The 25,925-nt window shown below is 37.2% G+C and overlaps 1 protein-coding gene and 1 long non-coding RNA gene across 2 annotated transcripts in view; one reads left to right on the top strand and one right to left on the bottom strand.

Moving 5' to 3' along the window:
- The window catches only part of LOC121385496 (glutathione hydrolase 1 proenzyme-like), a 26,175-nt gene extending 8,375 nt beyond the window's left edge, over positions 1–17,800 (top strand). The window contains exons 2-9 of the mRNA XM_041516196.1: positions 2,308–2,506; positions 2,821–2,984; positions 4,940–5,089; positions 5,792–5,946; positions 6,499–6,686; positions 10,547–10,787; positions 14,982–15,095; positions 17,423–17,800. Coding sequence (XP_041372130.1) covers positions 2,308–2,506; positions 2,821–2,984; positions 4,940–5,089; positions 5,792–5,946; positions 6,499–6,686; positions 10,547–10,787; positions 14,982–15,095; positions 17,423–17,572 — 1,361 coding nt within the window. The 3' untranslated portion in view covers positions 17,573–17,800. The remainder of the gene's footprint in view (positions 1–2,307; positions 2,507–2,820; positions 2,985–4,939; positions 5,090–5,791; positions 5,947–6,498; positions 6,687–10,546; positions 10,788–14,981; positions 15,096–17,422) is intronic.
- On the bottom strand, positions 7,575–10,349 carry LOC121385370. Its single transcript, XR_005959531.1, has 2 exons — positions 10,291–10,349; positions 7,575–7,885 (listed from the first exon to the last, which is right to left on the bottom strand). It is a non-coding gene; the product is annotated as an uncharacterized LOC121385370 (long non-coding RNA).
- Positions 17,801–25,925: the final 8,125 nt, after the last annotated feature.

Raw genomic sequence — 25,925 nt, 5'->3', positions numbered from 1 at the left:
CCTATTTGGGGGATCGGAGTCGGGTGACAAAATGCACTAAGCCACACCGTATTTTGTTTTAACGATTGTTTTTACTAAAACAATTATTGGATATATAAGAAGATAAAATTTCACATGAAAATATAATAATATTAATATTTATCTGAACCGTGAGCAAACTCTGTATTGCCATTAAAATGTACTTTCAATTTTTTATTAAAGGGACATTCCTGAGTTTGCTGCACGTTTTAAGATGTTATCGACTAACAGAAACGTTTTACGATTGTAATTACATATCAAATATATTTTTCTGCATAAAATATTAGTGGCTGTATATTAAACGTGTTTCTGATCGTTCTAATATTTGTACTAGGTTAAATTTCATTTTATTTCCTAAAATATTGTTTTTTCGTACGTACGAAATTGTTTGAAGACAAAATCCAGTTTGGGCTTCTTACAAATATTAAGACGACCAGAAACACATTGAATATGCAGACACTGATTTTCTAAACAAGAAAATATATTTAATATGTAAGTTTAATCGTAGAAATATTTTATTAGTCGGAAATATCTTACAATGCAGCACACTCGGGAATGTCCCTTTAATACTTTTTATGTCTTTTATGCTACCAACTACAATAAATATATTACACTGCTCAGAAACTACGATGTCCCAACAATATATTACAATTTACGAGCGTATATCCACATTTAAGATGATCAAAACAAGAGGTACTATCCACACAAGCAATGAGACTTAAATCGACCAAAACATATTTGACATACTAACACCGGATGTCCATAGCGCCGCCTGTCGGGTTTTGCACTGTTACTTTAACTATAGGTAGTATTAAAGGGACAGACCCTAGTTTCAGCCCACGAAAATGTACACTAGGTTTGGTTAATCTACAAACCTGTAACACCTTTGGATAAAGTTACAATTGAGTAAAACATGAATATGTCACTTTGAAACAGTAAAATACCCTCTAAAAATAGACTAAAACTCGACTCCATAACTGTTACTTCTCAGACGCACGTGCGTTTTTAAAAATATGAGAAATGCATTTTGTGGTATTAAAAACACTAGGAGGACGAAAAATATTTCGAATGTATGGAAATAGATAATCTAAACAATAAAATCTAAGTACGGTATGATTTCAGTTATCAAAAACGGCTCTTATGGTAAAAAAACCAATATGCCATAGTGTTTAAAAACTAGGATATTTACCTTCAAACCAAATGACATTCGGCTGGGTCAAAGTTCGATAGAGCAGTTAATACCAAAAGTCCTGCCACTGACGTAAAGCACGACGGTGTTTGTTGTAAAAAAAATCTGGGCAAAAAAAAATGTGTGCAAGTTTATTTCATCTAGTACCACTGTGTCAAGTAGCGTTGTATTTCATCTAGTACCACTGTGTCAAGTAGCCTTGTGCTTGAAACATGTATGGGGTACCTGCAAAAAAAACACTACCATTTTTCAGGCACGGCGGTGCAGGGTGGGGGTGGGAGTCTCTAGCCCCCCAATAATTCTGAATAAAAAATAATAGTGATATTATTGGTAGTAAAGGCAGAGGTGAATTTTATTTGTAGAATGCAGGACATTGCATTTCGAGATATCTAGTTTTTAAAATTTTATGAACCCGCTAGAAACTTTGCTTTGCGCCCTTGGTCTGTCAGCCTCACCCCCCCCCCCCCCCCCCCCGTCAATGTCTACTTGCTTCCGCCGTACCTTTTTAGTGCGAAATTAGGGGTGTTGTAAAAACATCCGGTTATATCAAAAATGAGCCATGAATGTTCCACTTTCTTCAGTTAATACTTTGAGTAGGGGTGTGTGGTGGGTGGGTGGGGGGTGTATGGGTGGGGGTGGGGGTGGGGGGGGGTTGTAAAACTGATATTTATGGGCCATAGTTTGGTTGATATATTGCAGATAGTGTTTTAAACTACACACGTTAACATAGTCGACTATGGGATTTTATTTGGTATAGTACAACCTTTATTTGCGGACGGGACGTAGCCCAGTGGTAAAGCGCTCGCTTGATGGGCGGTCGGCATGGGATCGATCCCCGACCAATCAAAGGCCGTGGTATGTGCTATCCTGTCTGTGGGGTGGTGCATATCAAAGATCCCTTGCTACTAATGGAAAAAAGTAGCGGGTTTACTCTCTAAGACTACATGTCAAAATTACCAAATGTTTGACATCCTATAGCCGATGATTAATAAATCAATGTGCTCTGTTGGAAAACACACTTCTTTCTTTCTTTTTTTACAAATGTTAACTTGGTCGACTATGAGATTTTATTTGGCATAGTACAACCTTTATTTTTTCAGGCGGTCTGGCCAGTGGTATACCAGGGGAGATAATGGGGTACTGGGAAGCGTACAAGATTGGCGGGAAACTGCCTTGGTCTGAACTCTTTCAGCCGGCCATCAAGATTTGCGAGGATGGATTCCCCTTCCCGCCACCGACGGAGGACGCTTTGATAAAAATACGTGATGAGGGCTACCTGGGAAGAAACCCCAACTTAAGGTATAAAATAGCCGCGCTGTTCTGGGTGGTAAAATTTTAAGGTGTGCAAAAGCTTTAAAAGAAGTAACACGGGTGTTAATAAATAAGAATTCAGCACACCAGGAAGGTAAATACGGAGTGGGGGTGGGGGTGGGGGTGGGGTGGGGGGGGGGGGGTGGGGTGGGGGGTGGATGGGGGGTGAGGGAACCCTCGAGAAATTGAACAATATGATTCCACAATTCCTACTACTACATGAATTATATTATTGTTATTATTATTACTATTGTTATTGTTATTATTAGTTATTTACAACTACAAAAGTTGGTGATTTTCAGAAATCTGCTGACGAATCCAGAGACTAAGAAGTATTATAAACGTGGTGAGAAGATTCGGAGACCTGAGTATGCCCGGACTCTTCGTATCATCGCCAGCGAGGGCTACCAGGCGTTTTACAACGGCAGTCTTACCGCAACCATTGTCAAGGAACTAACAGACGCAGGTATGGATTGTCAAGGAACTCGCAGACGCAGGTATGGGTTGTCAAAGAACTCACAGACGCAGGTATGGATTGTCAAAGAACAAAGAGATACCATTCGGAATAAATATGCTAATGGCAGAGTCCTGTATGTTACAGGTTCCATCATACACTTTGAACATTTTATATTGGTTTGGTTACATTACATTTTGAGTACGAAGCATCTTTAACTATAAGATTAATAAATCAATGTGGTCTAGTGGCGACGTTAAACAACAACAACAACAACAACAACAAACCTTCAACTATAACTTTGTTTCTTAGGTGGTATAATAACAGAGGCTAATTTACGACCATACTACGCCATCGTTAAAATCCCTGCTGTATCGATTCTATACACAATGTATCTATACCATTGTTTTTCAGGTGGCATAATAACAGAGGCTGATTTTTTTATTTTTTTTTATTGTTTTTTTTTTATTTTTATTTTTTTTATTATTGTCCCAGAAGAATACGTAGTGTTAGGATTGGGGCCCTAAATCACTACTACAATACATAGCATATATATATTAGTAGTAACATATACAGGTAATTACATAGACATATCTAGTATGAAGAAATATTCTTTAAACTCCTCTAGGGCACTGACCTAAATTGAAAAGAAAGATAGAGAAGAAAAAAAAGAAAAAAAAAAAAAAAGAAGTAAAACAAAAGAAATAAGAAACGAAAGAAGCAACAGAGTTACTTCGTGCATAATTGCGCATATATGACAGTATATTCATAGAGATACCCACATACATAAATGCATACACATATATATTATACATGTACATATATTCACAGATGTACCCACATCTACCAGAAGTATATACGGAAGAGATTAAATTAAAAATATTATATTTGTTCTAAAATGTAGTCTGAATTTTGTTTTCAAACAAGCTGTTTCCATGTCTAGATTATCTTTAAGTCTCAATAAAATAGTGTTTGCCACGTTGCCCATTCATTATTAAATACATCGTATTTACAAGTTTTTAAAAGAATATACCTTTCAATTTCAAATTTATGTTGCATTATGCCATGCACAGCGTTAATACTTAAACATTTCTTTTGTATTTTCATACTGTATATATAATATTTTATATTAATTATTAACCAGTTTATAAAATCGCTTTTATTATTATTTATCAAACCAAACATTATAATAATTTTATTAAAATGAATTCTAGTTCCTGTTCGAGTAAATATCCAATCTGTTACTGCTTCCCATAAAGTGTGTACCTTATCGCAATCGAAAAATAAATGTTGTATTGTTTCAGGAATTTTTTTACAGAAGTTACATATATCAGAATCAGTGTAGTTAATCTTGTATAGAAAAGTATTAGTAGCTAATATGTTTTGCAGTAATCTATACTGAAACCAAGGCTAGAAACTTTCATACATCGAAATGGTAAAACATAATATTTTTCCCAATCAGTTTGTTCAAATAAAAAGCCTTCATTACTATATTTTATCTGTCCTTTTGGCTTTACATCCTGAAAGTTTAAAATGTCATACATATCTCTGCACCCTTGTTTACTTTTTAATAATAGTTGCAGTTTTAAAGGGTATATAGGATTTTTCACTGTGTTAAAATGATCGTCTTTTAACTGATCTAATTGATATATAAAAGATATGACAGCATTTATTAATGATGCATAGTTGATAAAATGTGTAGTTATATGGTATTTTTCAACAAACTGGTCATATATTAAAAACATTCCATTTTCGTCTAATAAATCTTTATAAAAATAATGCTTTTACCAATATAGGTTTTATACAAAAATGGTTTATGATCTATTAATATTTTACTGTTAAGCCATATATTTGTTCCAAATATGTCTTCTACATTATTCGGATCAGAGGCTGATTTATGATCATACTGTGCCATCGTTAAAACCCCCGCTGTATCGAATCTTTATCTATAACATTGTTTTTTTCAGGTGGCATAATGACAGAGGCTGATTTACGATCATACTACGCCATCGTTAAAAAACCCGTTATATCGAATTTGAACAACAATATGAGGATTATCTCCCCTCCCCCGCCGTCCGGTGGTCTCGTTCTTCAGTTCATTCTCAACATTTTAAGTGGTAAGATGATTCTACAAAAAATAAACATATAACGCAGGCTCGAATCCAAGTGGAGGGTGTTGGGGGTGCGCACCCTCTCCTCCGAACTTCAGAGTACCATGAAAATCTTCGATATCAGCCTAATGCTTGTTAATGTACTTAGGTCTTGGAATACACTAGGCGCCCTTTATTGACGTTGCAACCCGAGGATGAGTGATGAGTGAGAGACATATACGAGAGAGAGAGAGAGAGAGAGAGAGAGAGAGAGAGAGAGAGAGAGAGAGAGAGAGAGAGAGAGAGAGAGAGAGAGAGAGAGAGAGGGAGGGAGAGAGAGAGAGAGAGAGAGAGAGAGAGAGACCTCAAAGGAGAAAGAGAGGAGAGAGAGAGAGCCCTCTTGAGGAGAGAGAGAGAGAGAGAGAGAGAGAGAGAGAGAGAGAGATGAAAGGGAAAGATAAGAAAAAGAAAAAATGTAGAGAGAGAGAGAGAGAGAGAGAGAGATGAAAGGGAAAGATAAGAAAAAAAAAAATGTAGAGAGAGAGAGAGAGAGAGCAAGAGAGACATCGAGAAAGACAGATATAAAGAGAAAGAGAGAGAGAGAGAGAGAGAGAGAGAGAGAGCGAGAGAGAGAGAGAGAGAGAGAGAGAGAGAGAGAGAGAGAGAGAGAGCGAGCGGTGGGGGGGGGGGGGTATTACATGTTATGATTATTGGGTTTATTTCTTGCAGGTTATAACTTCACTCCGTATGACTTATTGACGACGGAAAAGACGGTTTTGACGTACCACAGAATAGTGGAAGCCTTCAAGTTCGCGTTCGCCAAGAGGTCATCAATGGGTGACGCCGATGTGGAGGACCAGGACTTTAAGAACAGAATTAATGACGTGAGACTCTTTTCCTTCCTTTTCGAACAGTTTCAGTACTCTTTTACAGGGTATATCCTCAATTCGTGTAACAAAGGCTGTGGTATGTACTGTCATGTATGTGGGATGCTGCATATAAAAGTCCCTTGCTACTGATCAGAAAAAGTCCTACATTCTCAAGTGATCTAGCTCATAAAGAATCTGACGTCACAATAATTCTCTAATGTTGTATCTCATAAAGAATCTAACGTCACAATCATTCTCTATGTTGTAGCTCATAAAGAATTTGACGTCACAAGCATTATCTATGTCGTAGCTCGTAAGGAATCTGACATCACAATCATTCCCAAATATTCTATCTCATAAAGAATCTGACGTCACAATAATTCTCTAATAATCTAGCTCATAAAGAATCTGATGTCATAATAATTCTCTAATAATCTAGCTCATAAAGAATCTGACGTCACAATAATTCTCTAATAATCTAGCTCATAAAGAATCTGACGTCACAATAATTCTCTAATAATCTAGCTCATAAAGAATCTGACATCACAATCATTCTCTATGTTCTAGCTCATAAAGAATCTGACGTCAAAAGAGTACGGAAATTACGTCAGATCCCAGATAAACGACGATAAAACGCAGAAGACCATGGACTATGGGCCAGCCTTCAGTATCGTGGAGGATGCCGGGACGGGTCACATTTCCCTGTTGGCGCCAAACGGAGATGCGGTTGCCACGACAACCACAGTCAATCTTCAGTGAGTGTAAATCATTATGCTTTCCAAGATGGTCGACCACCTTTCGGGGTTTTCTCCCTCCTTTTCTCTTTTCATTTGACTGCAACAATTACAACGAAATAATTGAATTTACTAGTATAAAATATGGCACTGTGATATAGCACATTCTCAAATTTAAAAGTGCCATATTTTTGTTTGTCTGTTGTCAGTTTTTGTTTCTGGGGTTTTTTTTTTCAGTCTGCATTTAGTTAGGTAAATAATTACAAGTTAATTGTTTAAAAATTATATGTGGCATACAACCTTTACTTTACAATTAACTAAAACATATCAACATTGTTATGTCTACCATTCGGCGTAAACAGTGGTTTCTTTAATAATTCCTTTCTAAAAATACAAACTATACAGAAAATTTATCCATCAAAACAACAGTGATTTCTTTTTGGTCAAACTGGCGTAATTATGTGTTAACCCGTCGGTTAATATAAAAGTTTATAAATAATATTAAAGGACATTCCTGAGTTTGTCGCAGTTTTTAAGATGTTATCGACTAACAGAGACTTTTTGTTGACTGTACTTACTTACAAATATATTTTTCTGCATATAATATTAGTGGCTGTATATTACAGATGTTTCTGATCATTCTAATATTTGTATTAGGTTAAATTTAATTTTATTTCCTAAAAAAACATTTTCGTACGTACGAAATTATTTGAAGACAAAATCCAGTTTGGGCTTCTTACAAATATTAACATGAACAGAAACACACTGAATATACAGACACTGATATTCTAAACAAGAACATATATTTAATATGTAAGTTTAACCATAAAAATATTTTATTAGTCAGAAACATCTTACAATGCAGCACACTCAGGAATGTCCCTTTAAATTAAATTATTCGGCTTCAAATTTCTTTTTATAGGCATTTAATTCAAGATATGATCATTACATGAGCTGAGAAAAGTAATATTTTGGGTCATTTTGCAACCTAGATATGGCCGCTTTATAGCTGGCGAGTCTAGTTTCCGAAGTTGGAAGAAATATTCAGCACTTTTATCCTTCCTCTCTTTGACTGCGCTGATATAATTTGGGATAATTGTACATTGCATCTGTCCCAGCAGCTTGAAAATATTCACATAGATGTTCTTCTCACAATCTGTGGTGCTGTTCGTGGAACGTCTCATCAGTCATTATATACTCTTCCAAAAAAGTAGGGGAACCTGAAATATTAATGTTAATATCAACTATTAGACCGAACATACGTTTTGACCACAGATATCCTAGTAAAGAACGTTGAGGTCTGTTTATCAACACACTGAAACACATTCCATAGTTTGCACGTGCATCACGCAGTTGCTTCGTACACGTGCGTGGGGTGTCATTCTCGATTTTGACAATTTCCAGGAAGGTCGATTAATCACTGTGGAACATTATTTCTGTCAACCTGTTTCATCCTGTTGATCATACAGTTGTTATTGTTTTGTTTTTAGTCATTTTTATTGTTTGAATTGCGATTTACTGATAAAAAACGTCAACTTTCAAATTTCACTTCTGACCCCAATCGTCCTTCAAGATCTTTGGTGGTCATAAAACCTACTTTAATACTGAACTACCGGTTGTAATATTTGCCCAATTAATTCACTGTTATCATATAACCATTCCCCACAGCTAATATACCTTACAATTTTGGCAATTGTAAATTCTTATTAGAGTTTCCTGACTTTTTTAAAGAGTATATAACGAAACTGGCATTTATCAGAGAGAAGAAAATGCCACAAATTATGTATGATGTACCGACTCTGTAAAGGTAACACTCCAGCGTATTTGTCTGAACAATTGCCTAAAACAGTTACAGAACATCCTCGATACCCTTTGCGTGATGCCGATCACTTATACGGATATAGAAGTCGAACACAATTTATTTTCTGATTCCTTCTTCCCTTCAGGGGTTAAAATTACGGAACAAATTACCGTTGAATACTAGAAATTATTTATTCATAAGTTTCTTTAAATATCTCATCTTCACAGTGATCCATGTTCCGTTATTACGTAATTTTCTGCGTCAACCTTTTTGTAAACAATATTAAGGTCTCACTACACAGATCACTTCCGGGTGAGAGTTCATTGATCACGGTCCACTATAGTTCCTAATTGTTATGGTTCACATATTCACTTCTAGGAAATGGTGAAGAATTAAAACAATATGTATGTTCAATGGTAATCCTGGCTGTATTTTGCCATGTTATTTTGTAATATTGTGCATTGACCTTTTGGGACATGGGTGTATAGCGCAAGAGACAGCCGGAGTGAATCGATTAATGAACCAACTGTTCGGACCGATACTACAGCCAGATACGCTCATATAGCAAAAAACCTGAGACGGAAATGTTCTCAATTTTGGAGTGAAAATAAATGCTTATATAATGTATGTTCGCAATGGTGTATGTTGTTAGTGCTAATGAGAACCGTTCTATTGGCTATCTTCATTTGAAGTTGGGCAATTTAACATGGGTTTTAATGGCAGATGACATCTGTGTAGTGAGACCGAAAGTGAGCTGGGTGTTTCTGATAGGACTGCCATTATATATTGTATGTTACTTTACTTTAGAGCAGGGGCGTAGCTTGGTCTGAACAGGAGAGGGTGTGTGTGGGAAGGGGGGGGGGGGGGGGCTATGTGACCCTTTTGTCTACATTGTGGGCTGGACACCTATAGGAATATCCTAATGTTGAACTGTAAAAAAATGTTTTAGCCTTAGCGAAGACGGGGGGGGGGGGGGGGGAGTTCGAACACACTGAATTCCCCAACCTACCCCCTGTAGAGTACTGTCGATGCCGTATTCACGGTGTACTCCCTCCCTAGATTTTGTTTACAACCTCCCCAGTTATATAATGCTTGTTTGCTTTGTTTGTCTCCCCTTCTGTATGTAGCCCAGTGGTAAAGCTCTCGCCTGATGCACGGTCAATGTAGGATCGATTCCTGTCAGTGGGCACATTGGGCTATATTTTTCTCGTTCCAGCCAGTGCATCACGACTGGTACACCAAAGGCGTTATCCTGTCTGTGGAATGTGGATGTAAAAGATCCCTTGCTACTAATAGAAAAATATAGCAGGTTTTCTCTCTAAGTATATATGTCAGAATTACCAAATGTTTGACATCTAATAGCCGATGATTAATAAAGCAATGTGCTCTAGTGGTGTCGTTAAACAAAATAAACTGTAAGACTATATGTCAAAAATTACCAAATGTTTGACATCCAATGGCCGATAATTAATAAATCAATGTGCTCTAGTGGTGTCGTTAAACAAAAGAAACTAAGACTATATGTCAAAAATTGCCAAATATTTGACATCCAGTAGCCGGTGATTAATAAATCAATGTGCTCTAGTGGTGTCGTTAAACAAAACAAACATTAACTTTTACATGAAACTAATTACAAGTTATACAATTTTACAGCTAATGTTGCTGGTAGAATTTTTTTTTGGTGTGTTTAACGACACCACTGGAGCACATTAATTAATCATCGGCTATAGGATGTCAAACATTTGGTAATTCGGACACGTAGTCATAAGAGGAAACCCGCTACAGTTTCCCTAATGCAGCAAGGAATCTTTTATGTGAACTTACCCACAGACAGGACAGCACATACCTCGGCCTTTGTCCGGTTGTGATGCACTGGTTGAAACGAGAAGAAATGTTTTTAGCTGAATGGATCCATCGAGGTGGTTCGATCCTGAGACGCAAGTACCTCAAGCGAGCACTCAACCGACTGAGCTAAATGTCGCCACTTGCGGGTAGAATGATGGAAATGGTGAAGAGGCCTCAGTTTAGCCGATTTTGCCTGAGTTTTGCCCGAACTTATGTTCTTCGCTTCTGTTTACAGTTTTGGTTCCAAAATTGTCGGAGCTCAGACCGGCATAGTGTACAATAACCAGATGGACGATTTCTCCACTCCCAACACCACCAACTACTGGGGCGTGCCCGCGTCCGCGTCCAACTTCATCAAACCCGGGAAGCGCCCCCTGTCGTCCATGTCCCCGTCCATCATCGTTGAGGACGACGGCGACGTGGCACTGATTGTCGGAGCATCCGGGGGAACGCGGATTATTACCGGCTCGTCATTGGTAAGTGACGTTCGAGATACGTCGGCTGGTTTCGGAAATACAGTCGCTATATTCCGTTTCATTTCGTATTATATACGGAATATTTCGGATTACATTCGGAACACTTCGTCTGGTTTTTGATTAGATTTGGTCGAGGCACTAACCTTAAATCAGACAAGATGTTCCAAATGAAGCAAATAATTGTTATTGTATTTAGCAGACGTTTTTCTTTTATTGAACTTAGTCAGCGGTTTATACAAAGAGTTCGATTGCTATTCGAGAATGAAAATAGAGTTTTCACACATCACGAGATGACGTATTCGAAAATACACCATTGAAACTACACAATGAAATGGTGTATTTATTATATATACCTTTCCTAATTTTTGACAATATCTAACGGTTTTCCTTAACATCTTTCGCTTATCCTATCGAAAACACGTAACGCCATAATATATTTGTTCCGTTAGAAATTTACATAAAATGTACTTGACCATAGACATTTTAAAATAAATATGAATACAAATTATCTTTATTTAATTATTAAATTAATAATTATTTAATAATACCGCTGTGCAAACATATCCGACAACGCGATCGTCTAAAAAGCAAACCATGAATCGAACACTTAACTTAATTGGAGTTCTCATTACGCGATTAGTTGTACCCATTTGTCGCATGCAGCAATGTTATAGCAGAATAATGGCAACGCCAAAAGGCAATTTATATCAATATTTGGTAAATGAATTTAGCTTATAGACTTATCTTAAAAATACATTAGACATTTGTCATTTAAAAGAAATAGCTAAAATTAGAATGTGTGCCCATAAGTTAAATATAGAATTGGGTAGATAAAAAAACATTGAAAGATCTCAAAGAATTTGCACACTTTGTGATAAAAATGAAATAGAAGACGAGTATCACTTTATTCTCCAATATCCTAGATTCAATAATATAAAAACCAAATTTATAAAACATTATTACCGAAGACATCCAAGCGTTTTTAAACTTATTCAACTTCTAAGTACTGGTAATATCAAAGAACTTAATAACCTCGGAAAATAAGAAAATAAGAAATAAATTATTGGAATAAATTATTTAATACTGTACAATACAGAACCTGCACCTGGTAGCTCAATAATGACATATAGACAACTAATATATTAATTAGTAAAACTGATATGTTGAATTAGTATATATATATATATATATATATATATATATATATATATATATATATGTCTGTGTGTGTGTGTGTGTGTGTGTGTGTGTGTGTGTGTGTGTGTGTGCGTGCGTGCGTGTGTACATGTATGTATATATTATGTATTCAATAAGGTAAATCACTCTCCACCATCATCCTGTACATTATTTATTTATTTTTATGTTTATGTTTGTATAATGCTGATAAGTTGTAAAAACTTAAAGTAATAAAGAATTTGATTTTGATTTTGAAAAAAGTCGTGCCGGAATCGTACCGATTAGGACATGTCCTATCTCTCACGACATATCATAAGCTCTCAGCCAATCAAATCACATTAAGGTACAACCGTTTAGTTTTATCGTTCCGTGTTGTTTCATTTGCTTATAAACATGTCAAAATGTCCGGATTTCATGGGTCCATAAAACCTATTTTTGTCCAGATGTGGTCAATAATTGTTTTGTTACATAATACCATCAGTAAATTGTCTACATTCATGTTTTCTTTATTTCAGTGAACATTTGTAGGCACTTACATTTCCCGCAAAATATTTTTAAACTAATGAGCTGTGTACGACATCATGGAATCTTATGACGTAACGTCTTCCCCACACACAATTCGAGTCGCTCCGACAAATCGCATGCGACAAGTCGATGCAACTAATCGTATTATGAGTGCGAGTGCGAATAATATTTACATGCTCATATACCACTAGAGTTTCGAGCATGTCCGTCCCGAGGCCTGTCTCTGGATAGCCAGTGACTTGCTCCGGGACAGATTAATTAGTGGGCTTTTAAAATTTTGATACGCATCTCTAATTAATATAATTAATAAAAAACAAAATCTACTTGGTCGCTAGATTAGATTGGGCGGTCAAAAAGAAATTAGTTTAAGGGGGATGGGGGGGGGGGGGGGGGGGGGGTGAAAATGGACAGTTTTTTGAAAATAGCAATTAGTAATAGAAATTAGTAGGATTAAAAAAAAAGATTAAAAAATAAGAGAAAGAATAGATGATCGGACTATTTAATAATATTTTTTAAAAAGAAGTAATTTCCACATAACATTTTGAACGAAGGTCTAAAAGTTTAAAGTCCGATCTATATGGTCCGGGCCGGGGGAGTAAGTTTGAGGTGGGCGGAATTTGGAATACGAATTTAGTAGTTGGTCAAAGACCGAAAGGAAAATGAGCTACAAAAATTTAAGTCCAAACAATAAAATCAGAGTGCTCGACCTAAAAGGTTTAAGGTGATTTGAGCAATTTAGACGGGCTGCCAAAATAAACTGTGTCGGACTGTTTACAAAAAAAATAAACATAAAATTTTGAACTGCGGCCGAAATGTTTTAAGTCCAACTAAGCCCAAAACCGGAGGTGCCTGTCCTAAGAGAGGTTGGCGCCTACGGAGAGTTGAGGACCGGTCCAGCAGTCAGTGACGGGATCAGGTGCTTCCTGCCGAGCAAGGCCTGGATGACGATGTTGTAACCGGCGCCGCAGATCGTCTTGACGATTCGGTGGATAGTTGGGCTGTCCATCTAATGTAGAAGAATCGCTTGTCTGAATATCTGCTGGCGCCGGTGTGTCACGACAAGTCCCGTCGCGTCGTTGAACCGTAGGGTGTGCAGCTCGTAGTGAGACCCATCCAGCTTCCATTTCTGGTTGCTGTACCGGCCTCTCAACTTCTTCGTGTCTGTTGTATTCCCTTGGACGTAGTCTACGTCCTCCTCTTAGCAGCCGCAGCAACAACTGTATCCACTGCCGACTCAACGGGAGCGGTAGGTAAAGTTAACCGCTTCACCGGAGTCGGCTTGGGAGTAGAAGTGGGCCGTCGCGGTGGTGACTGGTACATGGCAGTGTCCAGTGTCCCGCTGGTCGCGTCCGTCGACTTGTCCGCCTGTGGCGAGCTGGTCTCCTTCCGCTGAGTAGATGGAGGGGGCGACGACGCAGATGGAACCGCCGCTGGCGGTTGAGCCGCCAGGTTTCGTTCCCCCTGTGTCGCCCCTGGCGCACGTCTCCTCTTTCCACGTCTTCTTCTCTTCCTCTTCGGAGTGTCGAGATCGCAGTACACTAAGGTCACAGTCGCCCGTGATCCAGTGTACGCGACTCGATACTCACGCAGCACGCCGTAACTAGCTAAGAGTCCCCCCAGGTGGGGTAGCTCGAGAGCACAAACAGCAACGTCTTGCTTCTTAGCGAGTTGAAATCGGAGTGTCGTATCATGAGAACGCCGCTTTACGCTCAACGACAGGACATTGCGTCACTATTATTTAGCTTCGTACTCGATCACTTTTAGATATTTTACCGTAGTTTTATTTTTTAATATGTACAATTGTTTAAATTATTTCTTTTTTTTCCAAATACGATCAGATGCATTGGTAATCATCAAACCAAAACATCACGACGCGACACTGTAAATTAAAACTTAATCATTTACAAGGGAAATAATTGAATCATGAATTTGAATGTATACAATTCTGGAGTGTCGCCGTATTATTTACATATCAAAAAACGTAGTGTCGTTATTTTACTGTTATTATACTTTTGTTAAGTGGTATTATAATGTTAATATACGTTTGTTATTATACTTCTGTTATTATACTGTTCTCAGTATACTGTCGTTATTATAATGTTGTTAATAGTGTCATTATACTGTTATTATACGTTTGTTATTATACTGTAGCTAATACACTGTAGCTATTACACTGTTGCTATTACACTGTTGCTAATACACTGTTGTTATTATACTGTTGCTAATACACTTGTTATTATACTGTAGTTATTATACTGTTGCTAATACACTGTTATTAATACACTGTTGCTAATACACTTGTTATTACACTGTTGCTAATACACTGTTGTTATTATACTGTTAACATACTGTAGTTATTACACTGTTGTTAATACAATGTTATTAATACACTGTTATTAATACACTGTTGCTAATACACTGTTGTTATTAAACTGTTGCTAATACACTGTTGTTATTATACTGTTGTTATTATACTGTTGTGTTTCTCCGCAGACTGCCATAAACGCTTTGTGGTTCAATAAGGGGATCAAGGCGGCCGTGGACTATCCCAGAATTCACCACCAACTCCTTCCTAAAGCTCTCCGGGTGGAGGAGGGATTCCCACCGGTAAGTGTCTATATGAAGGATCACGTGTATGAGCATAGACGTATGGGGCTCCTATTTTGTAGGAGGTGGGGGGTAGGCTCATTTTTGCCGGAATTAAACGAAAGTGCCCGAATCTGGATTACAACTTTTATTCATATTAGCATTACTGCCAGACAGCTACATTGTATATATGATTACAAACGAATCACTTCGCATTTGTACATGGACGTCGCATGATCTAACCACCTCAGTGGATCCGTTCAAGTAAATTTTTTCTCTCGTTCCAACCAGTGCACCACAACTGGTCAAAGGCCGTGGTATGTGCTTTCATGTCTGTGGGAAAGTGCATATAAAAGATCCCTTGCTGCATTAGGAAAATGTAGCGGGTTTTCTCTGATGACTACGAGTCAGAATTACCAAATATTTGGCATCCAATAGCTGATGATTAATTAATCACTGTGCTCTAGTGGTGTCGTTAAACAAAACAATTTTTGTGTGTGTGTACATGGATTACAACTAATCCAATGGGAAAAAATATGGAAATACATAGTAAAAAGTGTTCAGGCCAGCTCATAAATATAATATTAGTATCGTTGGTTTACTTGTTAAGTTATCGGACGTAAGTCTGAAAGGTACAGGGTTCGCACACCGGTACCGGCTTCCACCCAGATGGAGTTTTAACTAATCAGTGTGAGTAGGTGTAAAACCACGACACCGACTTATCTCTTACTAATATTTAACAGTTAACCATTATCCCTCTGTCCTGGACAGATAGCCGACACAACAAAAGATGTGTGTCCAGGACAGCGTGCTTGAACCTTAATTGGACATAATAGCGAAACTAATTATAAGTGAATGAATAAATAAATAAATAATTAATTAAGGAATACTTGTTTAACAACGCCTTAGAACATTTAAAAATAAACCATGGTTATTTTAGTGTCTAAGATTTGGTTGTATTAACACTTGGTCGATAGAGATAGATCGGAAACGCTCTGTAGCCAGATAGGTTACCCATACCAAAATGCAGCACTCTCCCAACAGACAGGGCAGTACATAACCAATCGTGGGGAACTGGTTGGAGAATTAGAGAAGAATAAAATCACATCTCTAGTCAAGTTGGTACAATAGATGTTGTGATCCACCGCTCCTCAGGCAAGCGATCTATTACTGAGCTACGTCCCGCCCCATGGTAGGGTGGGTGGGTGGGTGGGTGGGTGGGCGTGGAGGTAACTGAATACTTACTTTCGCTGTGGTATTGGTCTAGTCACATTCTGATTGGAATCGTCGATCTGCTGTCTCTTCTATGTGTTATAGACACGTGTACAACGAGCGTCAACCCATGTTGTGATGAGTGTAGGTTTGAGTAGAGTAAGAGTCAACCCATGTTGTGATGAGTATAAGTTTGAGTAGAGTAAGCGTCAACCCATGTTGTGATGAGTTTGTAGGTTTGAGTAAACATCAACCCATGTTGTGATGAGTTCGTAGGTTTGAGTAGAGTAAACAACCCATGTTGTGATGCGTTTGTAGGTTTGAGTAGAGTAAGTGTCAACCCATGTTGTGATGAGTAAGTTTGAGTAGAGTAAGCGTCAACCCATGGTGTGATGAGTTTGTAGGTTTGAGTAGAGTAAACATCAACCCATGTTGTCATGCGTTTGTAGGTTTGAGTAGAATAAGCGTCATCCCATGTTGTGTTGATTTTTGTGTGTGTGAGTTAAAGTTTGATGAATTTGTAAATTTGAGTACTGATGATGTTTTAGATCTTCGTAAAATCTGATCGACAAAACCTTTATGGTACGGTATTTAAAAATCGTATTAATAATAATAATAATAATAACAATAATAGCCAAACCCCCCACAAAACCCCCCACCCAACCCCACCCAACCCCACCCACATAATCCAAATGAAGTGATGACAAGGCCATGACTCCATGTCTCCATTGTACTATGATACCTTTGTAGTTCTGAGTATGTTATATTTTATAGCAAATTAAAAATAAGATTGGAAACACAAATAACATTTGTAGAGATGTTTTATTTGTTATTTGGACAATAGACACATAAGATTGGAAACACCTCTTCATTTGTAGAGATGTTTTATTTGTTATTTGGACAATAGACACTTAAGATTGGAAACACCTCTTCATTTGTAGAGATGTTTTATTTGTTATTTGGACAATAGACACATAGGATTGGAAACACCTCTTCATTTCAATCACATCCAAACATTTGTTAAATGCAATAATGAAAATCAATCATTCATAAAAGGTTATTCCTTTCAGTTGATAACAAATGTTAATTTCAATATCAAAACATGTGTTCATTTCAATATGTTTTTTTCCCCACAGAATATAATCGCCGGACTAAAGGCCAAAGGTCATGACATCGAAATGTATCCAACGGCGGGCAGTTACGTTCAGGCTGTTCTGCAGAAGGCGATCAATATGGTCACTGTTAACTGCGACTATAGGAAGTACGGAATACCAGACGGATACTAAACAATTAAAGCTGCAATGTCGCGCGTTCGTCTTATTATGACATCCAGTAATGCGAAATACAAACAACAGAACTCACGATAACTCACGAGTGTGTTTTCACGATCATCTATCTATCTATCTATCTATCTATCTATCTATCTATCTATCTATCTATCTATCTATCTATCTATCTATCTATCTATCTATCTATCTAATCTATCTATCTATTTATCTATCTATATCTATCTCTATCTATCTATCTATCTATCTATCTATCTATCTATCTATCTATCTATCTATCTCTATCTATCTATCTATCTATCTATCTATCTATCTATCTATCTATCTATCTATCTATCTCTATATCTATCTATCTATCTATCTATCTATCTATATATCTATCTATATATATATATATCTATATCTATATATCTATATCTATATCTATCTATCTATCTATCTATCTATCTATCTATATATATATATATATATCGGGTATACTCCCCCCCCCCCCAAAAAAAAAAAAAAAAGGAAAAGGAAAAAGGCCCACCCAACCCTTCCCAAAAACATCCCTCACCCCCGTAAACAACAACAATAACAAAGCAACAACAACAACAAAATAATCCCAGACAACCCTTCTGATTGTGGAATTGTATTTCACACCCAGTACTATATGCGTATTTGCAAACTCCAGTGAAAGATTCATGGCCCAAAGGTCACTTTCACTTATTACCATCCTGACAGACATCCTGTGTTTGTGTGTGTGTGTGTGTGGGGGGGGGGGGGGGGGGGGGCGCTAAGTCACCTCCCCCCCCCCCCCCCTGGAATCCTACAGACCTGTTGAACTCGTGTATCTAAGGTGGTTACGCCTAACAACACGGGACCAAAGTCTGTAAACTCTTCATTCGGCTTGAACAGAATAAAACCGATATATACTGAGAGGCATAAATAACGCAATGAGTCTTTCACTGAATAGTTTAGTACAGAAATGTCATATCATATATATTAAGCGTGCGGACAAATAACATATTTGTAACAACTGTAAGTCAAAGAGGATTTTGTTCAAATCAGAAAAAAATAGAATGAAATGAGTTTTCAGCAAAAATCATAACTTGGATGTTTATTCCAACAACACAGCATTGCATATGAAAATTTGTTTGCATGTGCATTGCCTGCTGTCGTCTTCCTATAAAAGTCTTTTTGGTAATGTCCCACGGTAAGTAATGTTAACAAAACAGCTGTTTTATTGCTGAAAAAACAAGCTGTGGTTATTTTTTTGTATAAAATAACATTATATATATATTTTTTTTAATTCCTAATTTAAACAATATCTTCTTTCAGTTACAGTTGTTACTAATATGTCATTTGTCTGCATGTCTAATATAGATGACATAATAATTATATATGAAAATATCAGCGAAATACCCATTGCGTTATTTATGCCTCTCAGTAAATATTGTCATTAATCAATATTATTTGTATCCCACAATCAAATAAATGGGGACAAAACAACAAATTAATTCCTATATATTGATACTGTTTCTATATGGTTCCTTGTTGTAGTATTAAATGTTATTGAAAAACATGAAATAAACACGGCAAATATGACAGTGCTGTTTAGTTAACATTCTAACGATGAAATGGTCAAATAATAAAGTTATTTTTCAAGCCATTTGTCTGTTGGTGTTAGCAATAAGAACCAGTTTTATACAATATTGTGAGGAAGTGAAGAGGCTCAATATATCATTAAAAATATATGTTTACTTAGAGAATAACTAACGAGCTACGAGGAATTACGAATTATCTGTCCCGAGTGAATGAATGTTGTAAACCCGAGCCTTTGGCGAGGGTTTTACAACATTCATTCACGAGGGACAGATAATTCGTAACTCCTCGTAGCGAGTTGGTTATTCTCTTTATTACCCATTGGCAATTTTAACTGATTTTTAATGTAAAAATTCCTCTGCAGTCTACAACAAAGCCATCAGCCATTACGTCATATAATCTTACGCACATTACATGACGTAATGTAAGTGACGTCATAGCATAACGGCGTTCTTTTTACAGCCAAATGTTTACAGTACAAAATAATACGACTGTATTTGCATTTGAAAATAATTATTTTTATATATTACTAAAGCCGCTGCTTATGAAAATATACCATTTCATGTTTACGAAACAAGCGAGTCCATTTGTTGTAAATCTTTGTATATCGTATAACGTATGTGTAATCTGACTCATGAATGGAAACATTATATGAATGAAAGTGAAGTTCCGGCCATGACAAGCAACCGACCAAACATCGTGATTTTTAAGCCAGCCAATCAGTGGCTGTAGAAGCAATCTGCACACTGTGCAGAGATCGAAAAAATATTACCCCGTATATTTGAGCCCATATGGGTAATAATTCATAAATAAAGTACCTTTTGTTTGACAACAACACTTTTGTTGTTATTTGTACTTGGATACTTGGATACTTGGATATATTAGAATCTGTCACAAGTTCATTTTGTTGATAAAATTGTGAAAACTACGACTAAACATCAGTCACTTGTGATTTGCGTGCATATATGCACATTTATCACAGCACGGTTGACATTGTGAACTGCTTGGCCATGTCATGTAACGGTACTTGTCTTTAAAAGGATTGTCTTAGATGATGCGAAACGTAATAACACACTGTTGTGGAGTGGGGGATGGGCACTGAAGTGGCATGCCCTAGTTTTCAAACACTACAAATAATTTCTTTTACTATTAAAAGCCGTTTTTGATAATTTAAATTAGAAGTACTTACATTTTATTATTTAGAATATTCACATGTAACAAATTATAGCATTTAGTAAATGTGAGTATGAACGCTTCAACAGAGAATGGGCATTGTACGAGCCACTGTTGTAATATTAAAACATTACAATATTATATGTATGTATGTATGTATGTATTGATGTATGAATATCTATATATTGTATGTATGTCGAGGTTGACTGTTACATACATAGCTATTAACGCACTGGCACAGGGGATAATTAAACCCTTTCTGACCTCACAAATTGTCCAATGCCGTTGCTGGGACTCGAACCTGTAGCACCGAATCGCCCGTAAATTGCGAGACTAACCACGATGCGCTCTGAGCTATCAAGGCATCCATAAAAAGGATGCTCTTTAACTCAACCACATGCATGGGGCCTACAATCTACGCGGTCGATCCCGCTTACGTGTACGAAACAGTGGGCAGACCTGGCACTGGCTAGTATGTATTGATGTATGAATATATATAGTATGCATGTCGAGGTTGACTGTTACATACATAGATATTAACGCACTGTATGTATGTATGTATGTATGTATGTATGTGTGTGTATGTGTATGCATGTATGCATCTGTACCGGCCTCGGTGGCGTCGTGGCAGGCCATCGGTCTACAGGCTGGTAGATACTGGGTTCGGATCCCAGTAGAGGCATGGGATTTTTAATCCAGATACCGACTCCAAACCCTGAGTGAGTGCTCCGCAAGGCTCAATGGGTAGGTGTAAACCAGTTGCACCGACCAGTGATCCATAACTGGTTCAACAAAGGCCATGGTTTGTGCTATCCTGCCTGTGGGAAGCGCAAATAAAAGATCCCTTGCTGCCTGTCGTAAAAAGAGTAGCCTATGTGGCGACAGCGGGTTTCCTCTAAAAACAGTGTCAGAATGACCATATGTTTGACGTCCAATAGCCGATGATAAGATAAAAAATCAATGTGCTCTAGCGGCGTCGTTAAATAAAACAAACTTTACAAACTTTGTATGCATCTGTATATTTAGTGTAATACGGGTGTTCTAATGTCATAAAAGCTCAAGTCAGTATTTTAATGTAACCGATTGGCACACGCCTCAATTATGATATTAGATTTCTATAAATACATTTTAGAAAAAACATTAAAGGGTAGGTCACAGTTCAAGGATACCTTGCTAACATGAACATTTACCCGTCTCGGATAAGATTTCACAATGTTGATCTGTGGAATGTTGAACCAATTTGCAGATAATTGTTATATAATCAAAAATAAATTTAGCATGACTAGAAGTGAAACATTTAAACTATTTCAAACAGTAAACTATATTTATAACAAGTCTACATTAGTGTCTATAACAAAAGAAGCGATTATAACTTTTAAAATTAAATACCACAGGGATGTCCTAAAATACACATTCTGTTGGGTGTTTAAATTCGTTGATCAAAAAGGTAGTATCATAACTTCGTGTTACTAGCTGACTGCACTAATCCACGAATTACACAATCATTTGACCACAACAAACCGGTAGTTCAGTATTACAGTAGGTTTTATGACCACCAAATATCTTGAAGGACGATTGGGGTCAGAAGTGAAATTTGAAAGATGACGTTTTCTTATTAGTAAATCGCAAATTCGAACAATAAAAATGACTACAAAACAGTAACAACTGTATGATCAACATAATGAAAAAGTTTGACAGAAATAATGTTCCACAGTGATTAATGGACCTTCCTGGAAATTGTCAAAATCGAGACTGATACCCCACGCACGTGTACGGGGCAACTGCGTAATGCACGTGCAAACTATGGAATGTGTTTCGGTGTGTTGATAAACAGACCTGAATGTTCTTTACTAGGATATCTGTGGTTAAAACATATGCTCGGTCTAATAGTTGATATTAATATTAATATTTCAAGTTCCCCTACTTTTTTGGAAGAGTATATATCTGACATTGGTTAACGTGAGGTTAATACTATGTCTTGTTATACAATAGCTGCACACAACCCAATTAATTAATATGCAGTTATGACATGTACGTCAATCATGTTGTACATTGTTCATAGCTGTACCTTATATTGGCGGACAATGTTCTATCCAGGTGCGGATCTGGGGGTGGGGTGCCGTGGGGCATGTGCCCCTATTTATTTCGCAGTAGTAAAACGTAATAAAAGCCTATTCAAACACCTTTTAACATGATCGGCGCCCCACCCACCCCGTTAATTCCACCCCCTAGATCTGCACCTTATATTTATGGAAATGAAGAAGAAGGAACTGTTTTATTTTACGACGCATTCAACACCTTTTATTTACGGTTATATGGCGTCAGACATATGGTTAAGAACTACAAAGATATTGAGAGAGGAAACCCGCTGTCGCCACTTCATGGGCTACTCTTTTTCGATTAGCAGCAAGAAATCTTTTATATGCACCATCCCACATACAGGATAGCACATACCACGACCTTTGATATACCAATCGTGGTGCACTGGCTGAAACAAGAGATAGCCTAAATGGGCTCACCGACCGCGCATCGAGCGAGCGCTTTACCACTGGCCTACGTCCCGCTCCATTTATGGAAATTTAATAACTAAATACAAAACAATTAAAAATAGTCTTTATTTGACCATTTATTAAAAAACAGATGAATGTGATATGTGAGAAAATATGAGAAATTTGGGAATTCTGTTCAAAATGTTATTTTTTTTGTTAAAAACACGCATTTCCCCCTCCAATTTTAATCCTGATGATTATCAGAAACACCATTTCACCTTTGACTGTATGCACTTTAATGATTAACACAAAAACGAAGAAGGAATATAATCATAATTTAAACTTATAAAACATATTTAAAAAAATCGCCGATTTTATTACTTTTTAAAAACATTTTACCCTCGTCCGTGTGTGTTTGTGTGTGTTTGTGTGTGTGTGTGTGTGTATGCATGGGTACAGAAATGGAACAGCCCGCCGGACCAGAACCAACTAACTAACATTTACCAATCTAATTAAAATTAGCTCCACTATTACATGTGGATCTAACACCAGCCAGTTGGAGCTCATGTCCACCAATCAAAACCTTACTTGCAGAATCCTGCCAGTGATTTAAAACTAACAACACTGCGTAGTCCCCAATGTCCAGGTAACATTTCGTCTGTAAATAATAATTTACTGGTAACTGGCAACTCATTTTGCGTGCCCCTATCCACTAAGGTTCAGGCACGCCCACCCCGGATTCAGCCTCTGACTTCGCCAGTGACCGACTCCGGGGCGGGAGGGGGGGGGGGGGGGGGGGGGGAGTGTGTGAAAGAGATGAAGGTGACAATTTTTAATAGTGTGGTAAGACCACTTAAAAACAGAGCCAAAATTAAAAATAATTTGGGGTCTATCATTACATATGTTTATATTTATATTAATATAAGAGCACCATAGTTAGAATTAAACCTGTAACATTCTATTGTTTTATAATATAATTAGAAGGTGCATAATTGTAATTAAATTTTCAATCGGGCAGTTCAAAAATAATATATACTATACTTATATATTTAATAATAATATTTATACATATATATATATTATATATATATATATTTTTTTTATTTTTTTTATTTTTATTATTTAACTTTAGCCCTAGAGGAAAAAGGATTCGCAAAGGGGGGAACCCAGCGTCACCGAGCAGTCCGGCGCTCCAACAGGCGGGGGCCCAATAAGGTAGATCCGGATTTCCATGGGGGGGGGGGGGGAGGCCTCCTAACAGGCATCCCTACCGGCCCAAACCGCCAACGCCCTATCGCACCAAATATGCACCCTACCACGGCGTCGCCCCCCCCCCCCCCATCCCGCCCCCCCAGGTCATCCATAGAACACAGATGGGCCGTATTTAAATGAGATGAGTGGTATGAATATAATGATATATGAGAATAGCCCGCGAGCCGCCGTCTGGTGTGGTTGTGAAACGTATAAGAAGTCATTGTTGTTGATGGTTGACGGGTGGATTGATCCAGTTCTTAGAGTGAGGTGCCCTCGCCGTTCTCCTCAAGCATTCGTGAGCTCTACACCCCAAGGGGTGCGCCACCTAAACGGATGACAAATGTCATTGCTATATAATCCTCGGTGTCACCCAAGTAACCACTTATTCGTTAAGTGGGTGGCTCCGAGATAATAATTTAAATATTGACCAATCACACTTCGCCTTTTATAACGTTATTTGGGAGCTTACAAATTCTAAAAATATCGGGCGAGTCTATTTTAGTGGCCGCAATACAGCGAACCATACCAATACGTACGGGGTGGGTTATCAGTCTTCAATTTTACATTAAAAATTATTTATTTATTTATAAAATTAAAAAAAAACTAAATCAGTCTTCAGTTTTACATTACAAATTATTTATTTTATAAAATAAAATATGTTTTAAGGCATTCGTAATTCACACGAAACATGTCGTATACCCTCAGGGTAATTCGAAATGTTTTCAAATTATTTTTAAATCACTGGCAGGATTCTGCAAGTAAGGTTTTGATTGGTGGACATGAGCTCCAACTGGCTGTCTTTAGATCCACATGTAATAGTGGAGCTAATTTTAATTAGATTGAACATTTACTAGCCCGCAATAATTTCTACTAGTCCGCCAGTCTATAGAAAAATATATTATTAATAATATTATAATATACAGTGTCTACATTTCAAATGATATACATGTGTATGAATATATTGACAAAACATTATTAAGAACACCTGGTAAGTGATAAAAATCACGTGGCCAACAAAATCAAAAAGACAGATCGCCCGTCGGACTGGTAATTCCATTTTTTAACTCGTCCGTCTGCACCCGTGTGTGTGTGTGTGTGTGGAGGGGGAGGGGATGTACTATTGGAACGAACAAGCATGGAAGGCGCAAGACACTAGGGGGTCCGGGGGCATGCCCCCTTGCCCCCTCCTCACAATAGTTACGGCTCTGGCCAGTGTTTAATGTTTACGCAATAGCCTGTTTAGATTACAGGTATCTAAAAATAAATTTCAGCATGGGGAGATGGAAACAACAATATGACATTTTAACAACCTATTAATAGAATTGTGGAAATTTACAGATTACTCATGTCAGCATGCTAGAGAATAACGCGAAACGACAAACAATAGACTGAAGCCTTCTCTCCTTTCTTTTTTCCCGTTTCGATTTCCATAACTTGTCAATTTCCGTTTCCCCGCGAGTTGTTTACTTCAGGTGTCATGCAGCATGAGATATTATTATTTTTAAAAAGTGTAAGGGACAGATTTAGATCTGAAGTCAGTTATTGAAAAGTATACCACATTATATATATATTGTAAAGTGAAAGAAACTGCGTAAACAAGACGTGAAGTTCAACCTGATCACTGATATTTCAGATAAGAAACACGTAACTGTCGAAAACAGTAAGTAAATAATATATTTATGTAAGTTTTTGTTAATCATTTAATGGTCTCGTTTTTCCTTGGTAATATTAGTTATTTCTTTGTTTAACGTAGTCGTAGTCTGTTTTTACAATTTCATTTTATTTGTATATGCAATGCATGTCTTCAAATGCAAGTATGAATACAATAGATATACACTTGTTTTATCTGATGT

The sequence above is a fragment of the Gigantopelta aegis genome, chromosome 11 (genome assembly GCF_016097555.1).
Source record: "Gigantopelta aegis isolate Gae_Host chromosome 11, Gae_host_genome, whole genome shotgun sequence".
NCBI classification, from domain to species: Eukaryota; Metazoa; Mollusca; class Gastropoda; order Neomphalida; family Peltospiridae; genus Gigantopelta; species Gigantopelta aegis.
Note: the sequence above shows the minus strand (reverse complement) of the source record. Positions and strands in the feature narration are given on the sequence as shown.